The sequence below is a fragment of the Amphiura filiformis genome, chromosome 5 (assembly GCF_039555335.1).
Source record: "Amphiura filiformis chromosome 5, Afil_fr2py, whole genome shotgun sequence".
NCBI classification, from domain to species: Eukaryota; Metazoa; Echinodermata; class Ophiuroidea; order Amphilepidida; family Amphiuridae; genus Amphiura; species Amphiura filiformis.
In genome coordinates, this window is record NC_092632.1 from 54,486,925 (window position 1) to 54,505,738 (window position 18,814).

At 36.2% G+C, this 18,814-nt stretch overlaps 1 protein-coding gene across 1 annotated transcript in view; it reads right to left on the minus strand.

The window, feature by feature from the left end:
- LOC140153378 (protein jagged-1b-like) overlaps positions 1–18,814 on the minus strand; it is a 64,009-nt gene that overhangs the window by 25,328 nt on the left and 19,867 nt on the right. The window contains 3 exon segments of the mRNA XM_072176117.1: positions 2,495–2,608; positions 9,775–9,894; positions 14,559–14,689. Coding sequence (XP_072032218.1) covers positions 2,495–2,608; positions 9,775–9,894; positions 14,559–14,689 — 365 coding nt within the window.

Sequence of the window (18,814 nt, forward strand, 5' to 3'; positions counted from 1 at the left end):
AACTATCCATAGCTCTCAATATTTAAGCCGCTCTTACTTCAGTTTTTATGTATTTGCTATGGAGCAAGCAGATATACTGCAATGCATGATGGGATACTCCCTTCAGCTGCTGTGGATCCAATCCCATGTATAAGCAGAAAGTCACTCGCACAGCTGAGCATATTGGTTGCTATCCTCCTTTGGCTTTCATTCAACAATGGTTTAAACAAATACGCTCCATGACTGTTAAAACTTTAAACTCTCATGAGCTGTATGTTTCACTTCAAAGACACCTCAACTGCTCTTGATTCCAAAAAAATACTGCATTTTTTGGATTGAAAAATATATCCTGTTTAGCTAAATGAAACGGCTAAATCACAATCTGTTGGTTAATTCTAACTGGAAATAAACTGTTCTACTCTTGATTCCAGTAAAATACAGTATTTTTTGAATTAAACAAATATATCCTGTTTGCCAAATGAAACAGCTAAATACTTATCCGTTGGGTGGTTGTAACTGGAAATTAAAGTCAAATTTCAATTTGATAGATTTACAATTTGAGGGGAAATGGGCCCAAACCATACAATTTTGTTTGATTTCTTACAAATCAGGATAATATTTTTTAACCCCACAAAAATTAGTTCTGTATATTTCTGGAATCTGGAGTAGTTTCTTGTTTTGAATATAAATATAATACATTGTGTAGAGTGACACAATAACAAAATTGTTTATTTTGGATACTCAATGCACTATGTAAATGAAAGTCATTAGCTTGTTTTGATTTTAATACTATAGTTATGTTTGTTCACACACTAATTCCCTTGGGAAAGTCTACTGTTACTGTGTTAGCCTGGTTTAATGCTCACCAGGGTTGCCAAAAAATTTCAGCCCAAATCGCGGGTCACATAGAAAAGTCACCCAATTTTCTCTTAACCATTGGTTTCTATGGGACAGGAAAAGTCGCGGGAGCCATATGTTGAAAAGTCGCTCAATTTTGTTCTTGACCATTGGTTTCTATGGGACAAGAAATTGTCAAAAGGCTCAGGGAAAACCTTCAAAAGTTACCCAATTGGGCTACCAAATCACAGGTTTGGCAACCCTTATGCCCACTTACAAAACCAGGCACCATGTTTCCACAGACCCTAGCTGAATCAGAAAATGCCCAATGCAAATTTTCATATCTTTTTGGTATGGAAATATGCGAATTAGGTCTTGGGGTAAATATGTGACACGATCAAGGGAAATGAGTCGGATGTCGCTAATACTGATTTTGAGATATTGGCAAAGAAAGTGTTAAATTTCTTTTGCTTTATATTGTTTTCAGCGATTGATAAATTGATAAAACTTTGTAACAAAAAGTCGTATTAACATGGGGTTTTCAGTTTCTGAAAGTTTTAAATGTCCTCTTTAGAAACACATGTAAAACTCATTTTCGACCAGGGTCGACATATGACTCATTTCCCTTGATCACATCACATATGTTGTTTTTGGATTGAAGATAAAAAACTTTCAAAACACAAGGCTAAGGTTAGTAATTTAATGTGCGCTTCACCTAAGCATAAACACTCTTCAACAATTATTCTGCTGCCATTAGGATATATCAGAATCATTTCCGCTTTTCCAAGTCCGCAATTGATATGCAGGTACTCTCAGCTTCTTAGATTGTGATTACCCCCAGCAGTTCCCTATTTTACACCTTAGGTGTCAAACATTCACAGAGACATCCCATTTGATTCAAAGAGAATGACAATCAGGATTATTTCCAAATATGATACCGATACGGCTATCGAAAATAAAAGTATCAACTTCATTATGTAGATCTTTGGTTTCTCATGGTTTCACTGAAATTCCTCTCCACTATACAATATGTGTGTGCTATCAATCTGGGTGTTTCTACTGGGGAAAGGTTGGCTGCTAATGCGGTTTAGTTTAGAGCGTTACCGGGTAATGTGCTCAGTGGAAACAGATCGTTTCGGAGTGATGCGGTGTGGACACCTGGCAACCGTGATCCACCTCTGGAGGTAGATCATGTGGTGTAACACTGGGTATTTTCCTCAGTGGAAACATGTTCGGTGTGACGATTAACGGGTGTACCGGAAGTGAACCTTTCCCAAGGTCGAGTCAGTGACAGTAAAGGTATGCAATGCGCATGACACAGAACGACCTAAGGTCATGAAAACAAAATACAGAACTTCCACCCTACACCAGATCACATGATTGTCTAACGGGTAGAGTGTCAGTGAAAACATGGTGGTTGACCATCAAACGGTTAATTTGTTGGAGGGTGTTATCCGGTATTTAGTGTGCCCACATACAATGTAGTATGTGTCCATTTACCATAAGCGACCAACTGTGCCTACAGTACTCTTTCCAGTACAGAAACCCAGGATTACATAATTTGCCATAGTATTGCCATTTAACCAAATTTCTTGAGAAGTTGATCAAGGTTTTGACATCTTACAACATACTGCGATTTTCCCAGCCAAAGTTGGCAAACAATGGAATATGTACTTACTTTGTTGACATTGTGGTCCATACCATCCTTGTGTACAGGAACATGTGAAGCCATCTCTGGTCTCTGCACATGACCCACCGTTAGAACATGGATTAGAATCACACACACGCTCAGCTGCAAAACACAAAAACACATTGAAACATTCATTCAGAACACATTGATAATGCCCATAGTACACAAAATATAGGTTTTCAAAAGATTATTGTTTTTAAATTGTTTTCTAATTTAGCCATTCATAACATAACATATCAGAGAGGCTATTTGTCCCAAAAGATAAACTCTGATGTCGACGATTGTCAACAAAGTCCAAATTTAAAAGTCGCAATTAAATGATTTTCATCATGATCACGAACAATATGATTATGAGTTATTTGATTTAAATCACATTGGTTTATATTGCGATTTAAGTCCATAATGTTTTCAAAAATAAATCAATGATTTTAGTGATTTCAATCATTAAATTTTTTTTAATATTAATTATAGACAATTCAATGTTGTTTTTGTTTTATAAATAATCATCTGCATTAGCGTTTTTTGATGTTCTTTATGATTTTAAATAAATTTAAGAACCCTTTGTAAAATTGTATGTCTTTTAACAGTTGCATGTAGCTCATAGGATCTTTTTCAATGGAAATTGACTTGATTTATCTCACATGATTTATTCAAGATTTTGCTTAAATTTGTGTGTCAAAGGTAGTTTGATTTTTATTTCAGAGTTGGAATTGAATTGTCAACTCTTAGGAATTGTGATGAGCCAGCCGCTGTTATGTGGTTGGGAAGTAAAACATCCAAAAACTCATATTTAATTTTTTTATAAATCTGATTCAAACTGTTTTTAAATCTGTTAAGTTGATACAGTAAGTAGGTATACAAGAAAAGACAGAATCACTTTAAAAGAATTTGCATTATTCATAACTGTTATCCACAAAATTGTTCTTTTATGTGGATTTATGCATAGCTCATACAAGGTGAGCAATTACAAAGGATTTTTCAGGATCATCTGTCATGGCATAGATTAAAATATCCTAAGCTATATATCCAACGGGCACACACAATTAAGATCAGTAAACCTTCAAATGGACTTCTATCATACAATATACATATAGATGCAAATTCTTTTTATTTGTATTAAGTCCTAAATCATATAATCTCAACTTAGCATTCATACTTAGTATTCAACAAGAATACTACCAATATTCCTGATTTAATACTTTGCTTTGTGGATACAGAGCCCCTTTTCCACCAAAATTCACCCTGATTGGGAGCCAAAATAGTGTAAAATACAAAAAATGTGCGCGTTGCGTGCGCACATTGTCACAGTAAAGCCCTTTTTATCACAATCAGGGGCAAAAATAGTACAATTTTTTGCGTGCGGAACAAAACCAGTATATGTATTGTATGATGCAACTGCATTTTTTTCGTCTGCCCTGAAATTTAATTTGGCCCCCCGGCCATGAAAGCTGGCTACGCCCCTGAATTTGCCCTTCCCATGCCTTTAAGCCAATGGGTAAAAAGTATTCTGCAGGCTTCTGAAATTTGCAGTTCTGAAATTAAGTGTGAAAATAAGAACCTCACGAAAATTTCCCTCTTATACAATATGAGATCTGTCAGTTTTCTCTAATTGTAAAATGTAGCAGCATAATCAATTTTTCAAGAAGTTCTTATTCAATGAAATCAATCCACCATGAAATTTTTTACTCAGTAATTCTATGATGCATATTTGAGGCAATTTGTTGCTGAATCAGGGCTTCAAGTGGCCCTTGCAAAATTTACAGGGATAAAAAGAGGCATATAGGGAAGAGGGCAAAATCAGATTTAAAATACAGTTTTGCTCATAATATAACTGAAGAATTGTAGTTCAAGTACCAACCAATGTGCAAAGCACAAGCCAGCATGCAGAGGGTCCATTGGGCCACTTTTAAAAGGGCCCTGGTGGGGGGTAAGCCCAAGGGGAAGGCAATATAAGATATGGGGGCAGGGCAACTTAAGAAGTGACAGTATGTGCCCCCTTTTTTGAAGTGGAATATACCCAATGACCCTTTAAAAAAAGTTGTACCCAATGACCCTTCTTATTTTTAGGTGCGGCTACCCAATTTTTCTAGAATTGTGCCATCAAAATGCCACAAAATAATGCTTTCAAGAACTTTCAAATTCTCTTATTTCCGCATATTGGTATTGGAAATTTGGAACAAGAAATTGAATTTTGCTCCATTTTTCCTAAATTTTCTATTCGATTACCCCCTTTTAAAATTTTTATAACCAATGACCTCCTTTTTTCAAATATTATACTCAATGACCCCCCCCCATTTCATTTTGTTTGTTCCCAATGACTCCTTTTTTAAATCAACATTTTGTACTGATAGGCCACTACTTTGGGACACCGGTAGGCACATAGCCATCACTTCTATTGAGGCCCCTGGAATTAAACAATGTACATGGCCCCAACACCCTGCAGAGCCACAGACAAAAACTTTCAAGACAGACCAGCCTGGTACAATTTAATTCCAAATGTGCAGAAACTCCCCAGATGTTGAGAACATGATGAGGACTGATTTAACATTAATTGTCCTTGTTTTGGGCCCAATTTCACAACAAATTATTTCCTGCCCCTCTTCCACTATAGACCCCCCCCCCTTAAAACACACCTGTTTCACAGCTTCCTTCCCCCTTCCTTCCTAAATGTGTACAACTGTACATGCAGGGCCACCTGTAGCAACCCTGTAATGTTCAGTACTTTCATAGAATGTAGATTACTAGTAATAGTACCGTACTGACGCGAGTATAAGCCCACCTTCGAGTATAGTCCCACCCTAATATTTGGGGAAATTTCAGAATTTGTTATTTCCCCGAGTAAAGTCCCACTGCCAATTTTTAACAGAATGGTTCCGAATTTGACAACCCAACTCATGCAAAATGACCTCCGAATTATTTTTGTGACTAAAATGGAGCTTAATTTTCATTGCTAGATTATTTATTTACCTTGAAACATCCTCAAAATAGTTCACATATTATTGTAAAGATGATAAAAATTCAACAAAACATCAAGCTTTCACAAAACTCTCGCTGAAAAATGGAAACTGAATCAGTTGTTTTGTTTTTGTTTAGAAGCCACTCGACCTCGGTCAATTAATCAACCCACTTTCACTGATTTTATTTATTTTCAGTCTCATATTTGCTGTCAAAAATCAATCCTAAATATTTAAAATGCTCTACATAAATCATGGATACATGAAAACATTATTTTGGAATTGTTGAAGGATTTTGATGTGAGAAAATGAAGTCCAATTTAGTGAAAATAAACTCTACGGCCGTGAACAAGGCAATTCAAGATGGCTGCCTCCACAGTTAGTAAATAAACAATGTGGCGAGATCGATCTTGAAGGCATAAAATAAATTAAAAATGATAGTTTGCATGTCATTTCTTTCAAAGAAATGGACATATTTTATTAACAATATTCCCAACAAGTTCTATTCAGTGAAGGTAAGGCTAAAATTCCACCCAAAAATATGAGAAAATATGAGTTTTTTACAACTCAAGTGAGACTACTTTTTAAAGCTTCTGGTGCCGAATATCGGAGACCTTGACGTGTATTCACTGTTTTGAAAGCTTAAAAATGCACCTTGTTAACTAGCAAATCCTCGTGTAAAGTCCCACCCCCCATTTTCGGTCATTTTTCACCCAAAAAAAGGGTGGGACTATACTCGCGTCAGTACGGTAATACTAGATCAACTATAGAATAAAATAATTATACTGTAGGCTACAATTTACTTGCACTTTAAAAATATCCTAAAATGAGTTTTAATTAACAGGATGTTGATGTCTGGGAAATGACCTGATGCAAAACATTACTTCAGGTAATGTTCTGATAATGGATATAAAACAAAACTTTACTACTATCTTGATGAGATAAATACAGCTGACTGCAGGTTGCACAGCAACCTAACTAATAAACTTCAAAGGGATATAGACATAAAGGATCATCTGGTGACTCCAGGATGCATCATAGATTTTGAAATAAGGAAATCTGGTGTTACACAGGAATGAATGTTTGGTCTATCAGGGACCAGTACACTGTGCATGCAAGGGGGTACACAAGGTGTGTGGAATATGATCGCAAAGAGGTCATCTCTTCGCGCTTGCGTGACGTGACGCCAGGGGTTGTCCGTCATTTTTGGTTGAATGTCATCGAAAAATTTTGCAAAATGAGCACCGAATGAAGGCATTTGGTGAACACCTTTTACAGTATTGTGCAAAATGTTAGTTGTAAAAACATGAATCATGTTTTTAAAGGCCCAGTTGTAGCAGTTTGCAGCTGATTTCCAGTGGTGTGCAGGGACGTTTTTGTCGTGGGGGGGAGCAGGTACAGAAAAAATATAATTAAAATTGACATTTGTCGCAAATTCCCCTTAATTGCCATAAAAACAATTTAGATATTATTCAATCACAATTCCCACACTTTGAAATCAAACAAATCTCATCTTCATCAGCACTCGACTAACACTAACAGATAACGTACTGAACAATGTTTGCACGGTAGCCTACCTGAGCGATAGCGACAGATAACGCTTATGCGTTATAAGCGTGGGAATCTTGAAATTTTAACTTCACAATGGTACAAAGGCAATTTGAGGACAAGTGAGAACACGACCAGATTTCCGAAGTTATTTGTTCAGAAATAAATCTGGAACCTGAGTCTGACTAAATCAGAAGTAGTCACTTACTCTGACAGCTACTGAATTCTAGGCTTTAATGTCATCTAGCAGTAAGGTAGCCCTACTAAACACACTATACCCCGACAACCGCTAAAACCTAGTGACCACTTCACCCAAATTTCGGGGGGGGGGGAGTAGCGGCCATTGGGTTTAGTAATTCTCTAGATAGCCAAGGTCTATGATATATAGCAGTTTTTGGATTTCCATGGTTTAAAGGCCTATAGTAGGGCTATACAGTAGGGTATTGGCAAATGTAAACTTGCCCTATAGTATGCTGGGATACAAAAGGGAACAAGCCATTTCATTAGTCAACGCTTGATCCGTTTTGTATCCCAGCATAATAGCGCAAGTATCTTTACTGATTAGTAACATACCTTAATCTCGATTCCAGAAAAAAAACAGCACTTACTTTTTTGGATTAAAATATATTATCATGTTTTTGCCAAATGAAACACAGCTAAATCTTAATCCTTTTTGAATCAAAAACATTAAAAAATCTCTCAAAAAGTAGGGCAGCCATGGCCTCCCCTCTTGCTACGGCCCTGTTTTGCAATTACATTGGTCAATTGTGTTCCTAGGAATTCTCTTGGTTGGGCTGACGTCACAACGGGGGAAATAGCCTTGTAAAACCATTGTGCGCATGTGCAGTTCCCCTTCTCGAGCTGGTTGGGGTGAGCACGCTTGTGCAAAGGGGACGAAGGGGACAATGTTCCCGGATGTCCGACCGAGTGAATGGGCAGTAAATAGACAGCCTAATGTGTCATATGTGTCGCTGTCGACTGTCTAGTATGCCCTAAATTCTTACTTAATTGTGAGCTATTTTTAACTGTGATATGAAATCCATATATGTAATCCCCCTTTGATTTATTATACACATTATATTGATATTGTAACTTATGGTGGGAAAAACAAACAAGTCTGTGTATTTCTGACAAGTCTGAAGAGGTGGTTTAACCTACAAAAGAATGGGCTATTCTGGTTGAAATCCATACGCCCTCTGTGGAAGACATGACCTAAAGTGGACAGAAACTTCTCCTGACAGTTATTGCACTTGTTCTGTGCCTATATGGGAACATGAAAACCTCTCTCTGACATTACAAAATCCACTGGTCCTCGGCGCGCTCGTTGGCCGCATAATATCAGTTATTTCGGCATTTTGAGTACAGAATATCTTCCATGAGGGGTATAAGTATTTCAACTGGAATAGCCCAATGTGATATCTCTCCTATCACAAAGTCAATAATTGAGTAGAAGTGTGCTTTCTATTCCACTGTACAAATCTCATAATTTATGTCTATTTAACTTGTTTTATAGCGCACATTAATTTTCATTCAGAGACAGAAGGTATATAATGTAGGAAGGGGGTATAATTACGTGGTAGTCATGCATGCTGCATGCTTTAATCGCAAGTACACATTTATGGAAAAAGTGTACAAAGTCATGTTGCATATCTTCAATATTAAACAAAAATAATAATAACACAAAAATAATAATAACACAAAAATAATTTGCCCAGTTGAGTTTTGCCTCTGTAATTGTTGTTATTAATTGATATAATTGTCATATTATGCAAATCAGGGATTGCCTTTTGAGGAGAGCGAGAAAAATCGCTCTCTGCTGTTCTCCTTAAATCTGATAAAGGAGAGTTATTTTTAGCTCTCCTTAGTTGACCATTGTCTCATTACATTCTATTGTAGTTAGCTCTAAACAGCTCTCCTTGAAGGCTCCAGAAGAGCTATTTAATGCTCTCCTGCAAATTCCAAAAGTCAGTCCCTGGTAAATCTGTTTAGGGAACAAACCAAAAGCTCAATGACGTCTTATAAATGAAAGTGCTTTCGTTACGAGGCTGACCCCCCCCCCTCCTGAAATGCTGAAAATAACAACCAGATAGATCAACTTTGACCTATATTTTAACTTATTTTTCAATTTAACGTAATCAGATTTTTTGACCCCACACTATTAAGAACTTTCGTTTGTAGGATGTTATCAAACTTTTGTTTGGTTTGTTCCCTTACACAGCAAGATCAACTTCAATTGCCACAAAATATTGGCAAAAATTATATGTTAATGAGCTTCACCAGTCATTTTAGCTCAATAAAGTTAGTGATTATTGATAAAAACAACGAGCAACAACGAAAATATAAATTGATATATTTTGAAAACCGTATGTCCGATTTGCTTCAAACAAAGGGCATATTGATAAGTGTGCTTTGCTCTATTCAATTAATATGTTTAAGGGGGTACTACACCCCTGCCCAATTTTGTGCCTATTTTTGCATTTTTCTCAAAAATTAGAGCGCATTGGTGACAAGTAAGATATGTATATTATAGGGGCAATGACTACAACTACTGCACTGGAAATGTTATTTCAGCACAGACAACAGTTGTTGAGTTACAGTCAAAAATGAGGGAAAACCAATATTTGATCAATAAATCAATAACTACTTGCCTTGAGTTGCGGAATTTTCAGTGCAGTAGTTGTAGTCCTTGCCCCTATAAGAGGTAGTACCCCCTTAAAACATGCTTAGAGCACTTCCATAATGCCTCAAATATCACCTTAAACTTACCATTTTGACAGTTAATGCCTGTGAATCCTTCAGGACATTGGCATTGGTATTCATTTGGATTGGAGTTGGTACACACTCCTCCATTTAGGCAAGGATGGTGTCTGCCACAATAGTTCAAATCTATATTAAGAAAATAACAGAAAAAGGTCATCAAGGATCACTTTACAAACATATCCACAAAACAAATATCATAACAACAATAGCATAATCTCATTCTATTTAAAAAAAAAGGTAACAAAAAATAAAAGCGCAACAAATGATACCTTAAAATTTGTTTTAAACAAGCAAGTCATTCAGTGTTTGTGCAAATACATGTTTTAACCATCATTTGCTTGGTACACCGGACAAAACTATAAATTGATCTGATTTCAATGACAACTTGTTCATACCATATTTACTCTATTAAATGTCCCTTTCTATTAAATGCCCACAATCTTTTTTAATGCAAAAGTGATTGAAATGCAGAAATTTCTATGCCATAACATGCAAGCATCGTAAGTAAGCTTAAAACTGACATGTCATGATCGCAAAATTGTATGAACAAATCCTATTCTATATTAAATTTTCATCCAATTATTATTATTATTATTATTATTATTATTTATTCTTTCTTTATTGAGGGTAATACTGCTTCAGTGACAAACACTGCTTTTCAAGCAGGCCCTCATTGTATACATGTTATAGCAACAAAATATATTACGATAATATTTACAAAAAAGAGCATACAGTATTAACAATGTATTTACAATATTACAAATAAGTATAATGGTATCATCAACTACAAGATAATTATAAAAACCATGATTCAAAATACAGAAATACAATAATTATATTTATACAAAAATCAAGCAAGCAGATGAACAAAATTCATCACCATATTCTAGTAGAATGTTCATAAACTAAATAAATCGAATTCTTGCATAAAAATACACTGACAGATCTAATTTCATATCATTTTTGATAATAATATGTGATCCCCGATTCCCCATATATGCGCCGCCATGTTTTATTTCAAACCGATAGTCATATTTCGCTAGTTCTGGAAGTTGCATTTTGCACATTTTTTCATTGAAATTTCACTTTTAATAAACTTTTCCTTTTCAAAACTGCAAGTTATGCAACACCCCTGGGGCATTTCATAGAGTAAATACAGTATATTGTATAATCTAAATAAATGATTTGAATTGCTTACCAAATACAGAAATTGTGTCACAACTTGGACTCTGAATAGAATTTAATCTATCACTAATTTTTCCACACTTTTCACAACTGTTCAATAACTCAAGCATGTATATACTGGTCCAGCTTATTTAGCATGTTTGTTTGTCTTGAGTGTAGGATGGGTAGGGGTGTGTACATGTATACATTTGATAGATGTGCAAAATATTTTAGGCAGTTTTTATTGAAATTTACTGTTTACATGTAATAGTATCAATCCAAATGCCCATCTTCTCCATAGACCCATCCTTGCAATGTTACATGTTCTGTTGATATCACCTTGATATAAATCTAAGCCTATGAATGGATAAGGTGATTATTCATCTCAACGATTTTGTTGTTCACAAACAATATCTGTCTGTCAAACTACTTCTATTCAAATTCCAAATTTGGTGTTCCCACGGTCATGCTTGTTGGTCATCCCTTTTTTTAGTTTCACTGTTTTCATGCACGAGTAGCTATGCCCTGCATAGTTTAATAGTGGTCAGGTTGGTGGAGGGAGCTCTCAAACATTTGGCTAAGCCCAAACTTTTGTCAATTTCAACATGCTCATTTTTAAGAAGAACATCCAATATTCTTGGAAACTACTCAACTAGTTGTAAACCCTGCACTGATTTACAAATAGATGTATTTGAAGATTCATAATTTACTTTTGCCTATGATTTTTGTCTCAACATTGCATAGCTTACAAGTTAACCTCAAATGACCTTTGACATCTGTATGACCTATGATACCACCAATACATCAATGCACCCATAGTGCAGCTATATCCCCAGTTTGATATAAAATTGGATTGATTGAGCCCATATTTATTGGTCGAGGTATGAGTTTTCGAGACGTAGTCGAGTCCAATATTTTAAAACTCAGAGCGAGACCAACTTAAATATTGGGCGTAAAGCATCCAATTTTATCATTATTATGTGTTGGATGATTGGATCCAATATTTTCACACACTTGGATTCATCAAAACATAATAATGGTTGCAATAGGATTTAAACTGTTCATATGTGACAGAAACTTTAAACAAATCTTAAGCCAAAAATAGTCTCCTGCCTAATATCAGGAGAGACAAAAAATTCAGTTTCATTCAAATATGGAAAACAAAAATAGCGTGTCTATCATGAGTTAATATAATGGAACAAACTGTAAACCATATATTGTACTCCCTTCTTTGAAGAAGAAAATTTCTTTGGAAAAAGACAAAGAGCAAGACAAAGATTTTAGCATATTTGAACATATTTTTACTATTTTTTGGAGTGCCTACAATAATTTTGTGTTCAAAATAACTTTTTGTAGCTTGGCACTGCATCCTCTATCAATGCAAGGTTGGACCCTTATATTAAGCCCCTCACAGAACCTGTATAATATATATAGTAGTAAGTAGTCATACTGAAAATAACTCCTTACAACATGCTCAAAGTTTAATTACCCTTATTTGTGTCTATGATTAGTCACTTCTCTGAATATAGTTCCCATTTATTGCTGAGAGGGGACACATGTCACTGTTTTATGATATTTGCCAAGATCCTTTAATCCATACAATCTCTCATAAATTGGCTGAAGAAACCAAAGATACTAATCTTTGAAGAAACCTATATCATAGGCTTATGCACTTGTCATTTGGAACCCTGGCCCCTGGGTACCTGGACATGACCAGGCAATTGACAAAATTTGGACAAGGTGTTGTTGACACAAATGTATTTGTTTGTTGTTCCCTTAGAAAAAGACCCTTTTTCCTATGAATTTTAGGTCACAGCTGATAACCCATTGCCTATCTCACCCCCTCCAGTTCATTAAGCATTAAGGTTATGCTATGCAGGTAGCCACATTCAAAATAATTTTTTTCTGAAAATAAATATCGTAGGATGAAAATTCACAGTGCATCTTAAAGGTAAAGGTCGTACAGGTCTATGGACTGACAACTCCAATCCATTAAACTAAAAGAAGAAAACAAAATAAAAGTTTCAAAGATAGACAAATGAAGACTAAAGGCAGATTGGTTCTACCATAAATAACCCATTTGACTTATGAACATGACCTTCACAAGATCATTGGACCAAATAATAGAGAAAACCCAAGGGTTTCATTCTTGGATAGGTGAGTCACACTTCAGAAAGACCACACATATCAAAATGTATAATTTATGGTTTCAATTCAAATAAGAGTGGCAATTTTCACCCTACATTAATGTTTGCACTTTTCGCATTTTCAAGCTGCTATGCACGAATATATTCCTTTTGTGTATAGTTCAATGTAACGAAGTTTAAAATAAAAAGGTAACACATGCAAAAATTTCCAATTTTGCAGTCACAAGTGTTTTAAAATATGAATGATATTCATTGGCGAAGCTAGGGGTAAGAGAGGGCACATATCCTGGGCGCCATTGTAAGCCTAGGGTGGCATCAAATTGACCAATTCAGCGCCTCCTAGATCGATTCTGCGCATCTCCAGCAAGCAGTGAAAGTCAATTAGGAGTTCATTCATAGGATTTCGGGCATAAACAGCGATCATGCCCGAAATCCTATGAATGAACCCCGTTCATACATACCCAACATTCTTAGCAATTCAATACAGATGAAAATAATAATGGTTTACAAGTTTAAATAACATTTCCATACCGTTTTCCTTTATAAATTGGAAGAAAATGAGTAGGCCTACTTGCAGGAAGCAGCTCGGCTCATGAGGTCAACGGCCGGGAGTCAACGCGTGATACGCGTCATCTTTTGCGCTCCGCGTGAGATGGGCGCGGTGACATGCGCGTGTACACAACACTAGCAAATCGTGGATCGTGTTAATTGGGTTCCAAACGCGCAGCTTGTTTATGCCCTGCGTACTGGTCATAAACGGAATTTATGACCAGCAAAAAAGGGCCCAAATCCAATCAGAAACGTCTATGGCAAGCTAAAAGACCCATTACGTATTGCGACAACGCGTTGCTTTCGAAAGCAACGCGTTGCTAAGCTAGCCAATAGATATAGAGCTAAACAGCACGTTGTTGTCATTCTTTACGTCTTATGGCGACAACCAATCACAGCGACTCTTACAGGATACACACAAGCATACAAGAAACTATTTATAAGCTTATATATTGTTCTCATAATATCTGTGAAATTTTACGTCTGAAATGGATTTCGTTTTATGATATGATCAAATTAATATTGTTGCTCAAGGAATTTCTCAGACTGAGTATTTAGGTCTACAATTGATTGTACAATAGTGTGATACACGCAAAACACAAAACATGTAACAGCTAGTACCACTAAGGCGGGATGGACATAACCAACAGCTCTTCAAAGAGCCGATATGATTGGCTAATCAAAAACTCGGCTTGGGCGCCCCTGAATTGAGTATGTAAGCAACGCGTTGCTTTGGGAAAGCAACGCGTTGCTAAAAGCTCTATTTCTATTGGCTGGCTTAGCAACGCATTGTTGAAAAGCAACGCGTTGTTTTGGCGTAAAGCAACGCTGTCGTAATACGTAATGGGGCTTTTGGCTTGCCATAAACGTCGTTATATCGTGAGTATGTATGAACATTTTTTTAAACTTTTATAAGTTGTTGGGCCTTACCTTGATCACAGAGGAGTCCTCCCCAATGTGTTTCACATTTACACTGCCATGGTGAATCACAACTACCATGTACACAGCCTGGGTAAGGTTCACATTGGTTGCACAGTTCGCCTTTCCAGCCAGGTCTACATCTGAAAGAAGAGAAAAATGGATTTTTAAATGATATGTTGTCACTATTTCAATACAGCCTCGGTATACATATTTCATAATGCCCTATTTCTCAAATTTCTCAAAACTGAAGGAAACACAAACAACCATACAACAGATGATTAAAGTGCATATCAAACATTATTCTTCCAATATTAAAGGTCGCAAGTATGCAAAAAGAAATGGGGGATTCCCTTTTCAAGACTCGTTTAATATTGATGCAGGTACAGTGGTACACTGACAGAAACTTCGTCAGAGGGCATATGGCAAGTGACTGCCATCAGTAAAGGACATATTTTGAGGGTAGTACGGCAGTGGCACCGACAGCATATGCCTTTTATTTCGTCGGTAAATTCACAGATCCTGGATTTGAGGGCTGCCATTTCCATCCCTCATTTGGCTAGATTCAATATTGAGGCCTACGTTTTGTCCAAAATAAGTGATCTTATTTTTTTATCTTGCCATTCTGTGGCCCCCATTTATTTATCACTTATTTGCCATGGTCTCAATCACTTGCACTTTGACAATCACACCAAATTTTGTTTTATTTCACCTAAAATTTAAGTAAGAATTCATACACATGTAGTTAAATTTTTATCAGTTTCACATAAAATGGCAGTGGAACTTCTTGGGTAAAAACATGACTTGCCCCTTTTGTAATATCTGAGATTGATGCTGAATATACGTTATCATACCCCCTACTTCAACCCCCCAAAAAAAAAATAAACAAACACAATGAAACATGATACCACATATCAGGACCTAATTCCTTCTGACTGGCTTCTTGGATTTCATACACAATGATGTAAACAAGCATGAAATTCCCTTTTTATGCAACATTTCATCAAGATTTGGTTCATTTCTGTGGTATGTGTGTTCTGAATTGCTTGAATACTTCTCGCATGCCTCATATGCTGCACCCAGTGGCAATTCCTATGAATATTGTGCAATCATTGCAATTCAAAGACTGTCAGAAGTTCCCCTTTTCTAGAGCAATTCTGAAATGTTTAACTTGAATCTAAAATTAAGTAAAAATCACAGGAAAATGGTCCGAATAGTTTTGGTGATAAAATTCATAATTTAAGGGTAAAATCCCGGGGGTAAAATTCATTTAATTTTAGGATAAAATTCATAATTTTAGGGTATAATTCAAAATGTAAAATGTATCGATTTCAAAAGCTTGTGTGCGAATACCCCTCCCGCACCCACCCTTTTCAGCGTTTGACACCTCACAGCAGGCCTAAAATTTTGGCCCCCCCATTTTCAAAATCTTGAAGCCTCTGTAATAGGATTGAAGCTGTAACTATAATGTCCTTTATCTATACCTAGATACCACAAAGACACCCTTTGTCAAACTGAAAACTTGTGGACCCCAGCAATACAGATAACCTGCCACTTCACAAAACATCTATCTTCTTTATAACACCGCTAATGCTTCTGGTAAAATAAACAGTGCTCTCCCTCTCTCAAGCAATTAGAGAAACTCTTATTTTATTCTAAAAGTTAAGTATTCTTTCCCTTTGAGACTTCATTGACATGTAATTCACACCACTGAACTACATTTTCCCCCTGAAAGAATTTCAATCAGGGTCCGACCAAAAGAAACCTTTTTTTCTCACTTTTTTCTAGAGATTTTCACACAAGTATCAAGTTCAACATAAAATATTGGACAACTGATGACAGAATATTTTATAAGTCAGAACTTATTAAAGGGCTTTTCGTGATCCACTTTTTTCAAAACAATTTGAGATTTTTATACCGTGAAAAAACATGATCATGGTATTCATGGCCACAATATATTTGTTTTCTGCAAAAATTGAAGAAAAAAATGATGTTATAAACCCTAAGTTATTTGTTATTCAAGTTTGGAAATGGAGAAATACTGCTACTTTATAAGGCCCTTTACAAGTAATTCTTAATTTCCTGTTTCCTGCCCGCATCCAAAGTAAAGAATTGCAAAATATTTAATTATTTTATTTTTATTTTGGATTTTCTCTTTTAAAGTAACTTTCAATGACTTCCATTGGCTACTTTCTGAATTTGATCATATCAACTATAATGATAAATAAACAAAGAACATAACTGTACCATTACTAATGTATAAAATCAAACATAGTTGTAAAATAATTAAATGCATGTTCCTAGTCAAAACGGGTTGATGTAGGTTGCGACCGCTTGTTTTAAAATAAAGAAAATAATAGATAATTAATAATTAAAAGTCACCTAATCCCTTGTTTTCAACCATGAAACCGGAAACTAAGAATCAATTGTGAAGGGCCTAATACTAAGAAAGACCAGAGCCAATATTTGGAGTGGCTAAATGGGAAAGTTTTTGATAGCTGGCAAGATATGACGATCATTTTTGTAACCTTCAAACTCTCCATTTCCTATTGATTAAAGTACATAAATTAATTTTCAATATTTTATTAACCCTAATGCTTAAAAAGTGGTTTTTGGCTATCGGAAAGGAAAGAAGGAACGAAAAAAGACAGAAGATGAACAAAGAAGTTACTTGGCACCCCCCCCAGGATTTGAACCTTTGGATGCCAAGCACAAAATCAACGACAAGTAGCCACAGGTCTTTCGCTGGCCCAACCAACGAAAGCGTGCATATTATGACTTAGGGTGATTGCGTCATGACATCACATAGGATGCATACATGCGCAATGGTTTAATTTGTAAGATTTTATGGAGTTAGGGTTTAATATTTAAGAATGTCTCAATGAAGGGAATATAGGCCTATTAACCGGAAAGGAAAGAAGCAGAAAAAGGACAGAAGATGGTTTTGCTTTATAAGATCCCGATGAGTGGCTTTTCCCCTGCATCAACCAGAAGTTTCAAATTATTTTCAAAATCATACTCTAAACATCAAATATCAATGAGATGTTTGCATGGCTTCGGCTTTCAACTGATACTTAACACCCAACTCCAACATAAATAAATTTCCGGCCAAGTAAATGTAAGAGAATACTGCCAGAGCTTTGAGGCAATCAGATAAGCTATTACTGATCATCCAAATACTGGATTTATTATTACATGTATTGCCAATAGCAAAGGAATCAATTTGCACTATTTTAGTCACCACACATCACTTATAAATCAACAAGTTCAAGCGCAATGGGCTATTCCACACCTTTTGACTCCATGCTACACATTTCCAATTTTTTCCCAGAACAAAATGATAAGATTAACTAAAGAGGTTACCGCACCATAGCTGAACCATGGGGCTTTGGCAGTATATTGTGGTATACCACTGTCACACGTTTCGGGACTTTTTCCTCTTTCATGTGACATTACCCGGGGTAGCTCTAGTTTAGAGCCTCTCTGCCATTGCCCAATAGCACAAGTAATTTATATGAGGTCTGACTACTACCATACCACAAGCAATCTGAGTTCTGACTGGGCAGGAGCTACGCGCCTCAATGTCGGCGCTACGGCCCTCTTCACACCTCGGCGCTACGCGCCTCTGCTGTTTGGACATCGCGATCCGAGGGAACTGATCAAGTTCTATACCCGGGTAGCTCTAGTTTAGAGCCTCTCTGCCATTGCCCAATAGCACAAGTAATTTGTATGAGGTCTGACTACTACCATACCACAAGCAATCTGAGTTCTGACTAGGCGCGTATCGATGTCGGCGCTACGCGCCTCTGCTGTTTGGACATCGCGATCCGAGGGAACTGATCAAGTTCTATACCCGGGGGTCACATAATTTTGTTTTGTGTTTGAGATATTATTAAAGGTGGTATATGAGGATATTTCTGGAGATCAGGATTTGCTCTGAGCATAATTTCAATAAATAAACTGAGTAGGGCAAGTACACAGATCAATATGTCTTTTGTTTGAAGTAAATCGGACATACGGTTTTCATAATACATCAATTTATATTTTCTTTGTATCTTATTGTTTTTATCAATACTCATGTAGTTAATAAGCTAAAATGACTGAAAGGCTTTGCCAATATTTTGCTAAAACTCCATGCATTAATGTTCAGGGTACTTTTATTTTGCATATTTTTGCCTTGAAACTTGGTCAAAGTGTTTCTAATAATTATGTTCTAATGCTGCTATCCATGCTGCTATGTTCTAATGTATTATATAGTGAAGCCGCTC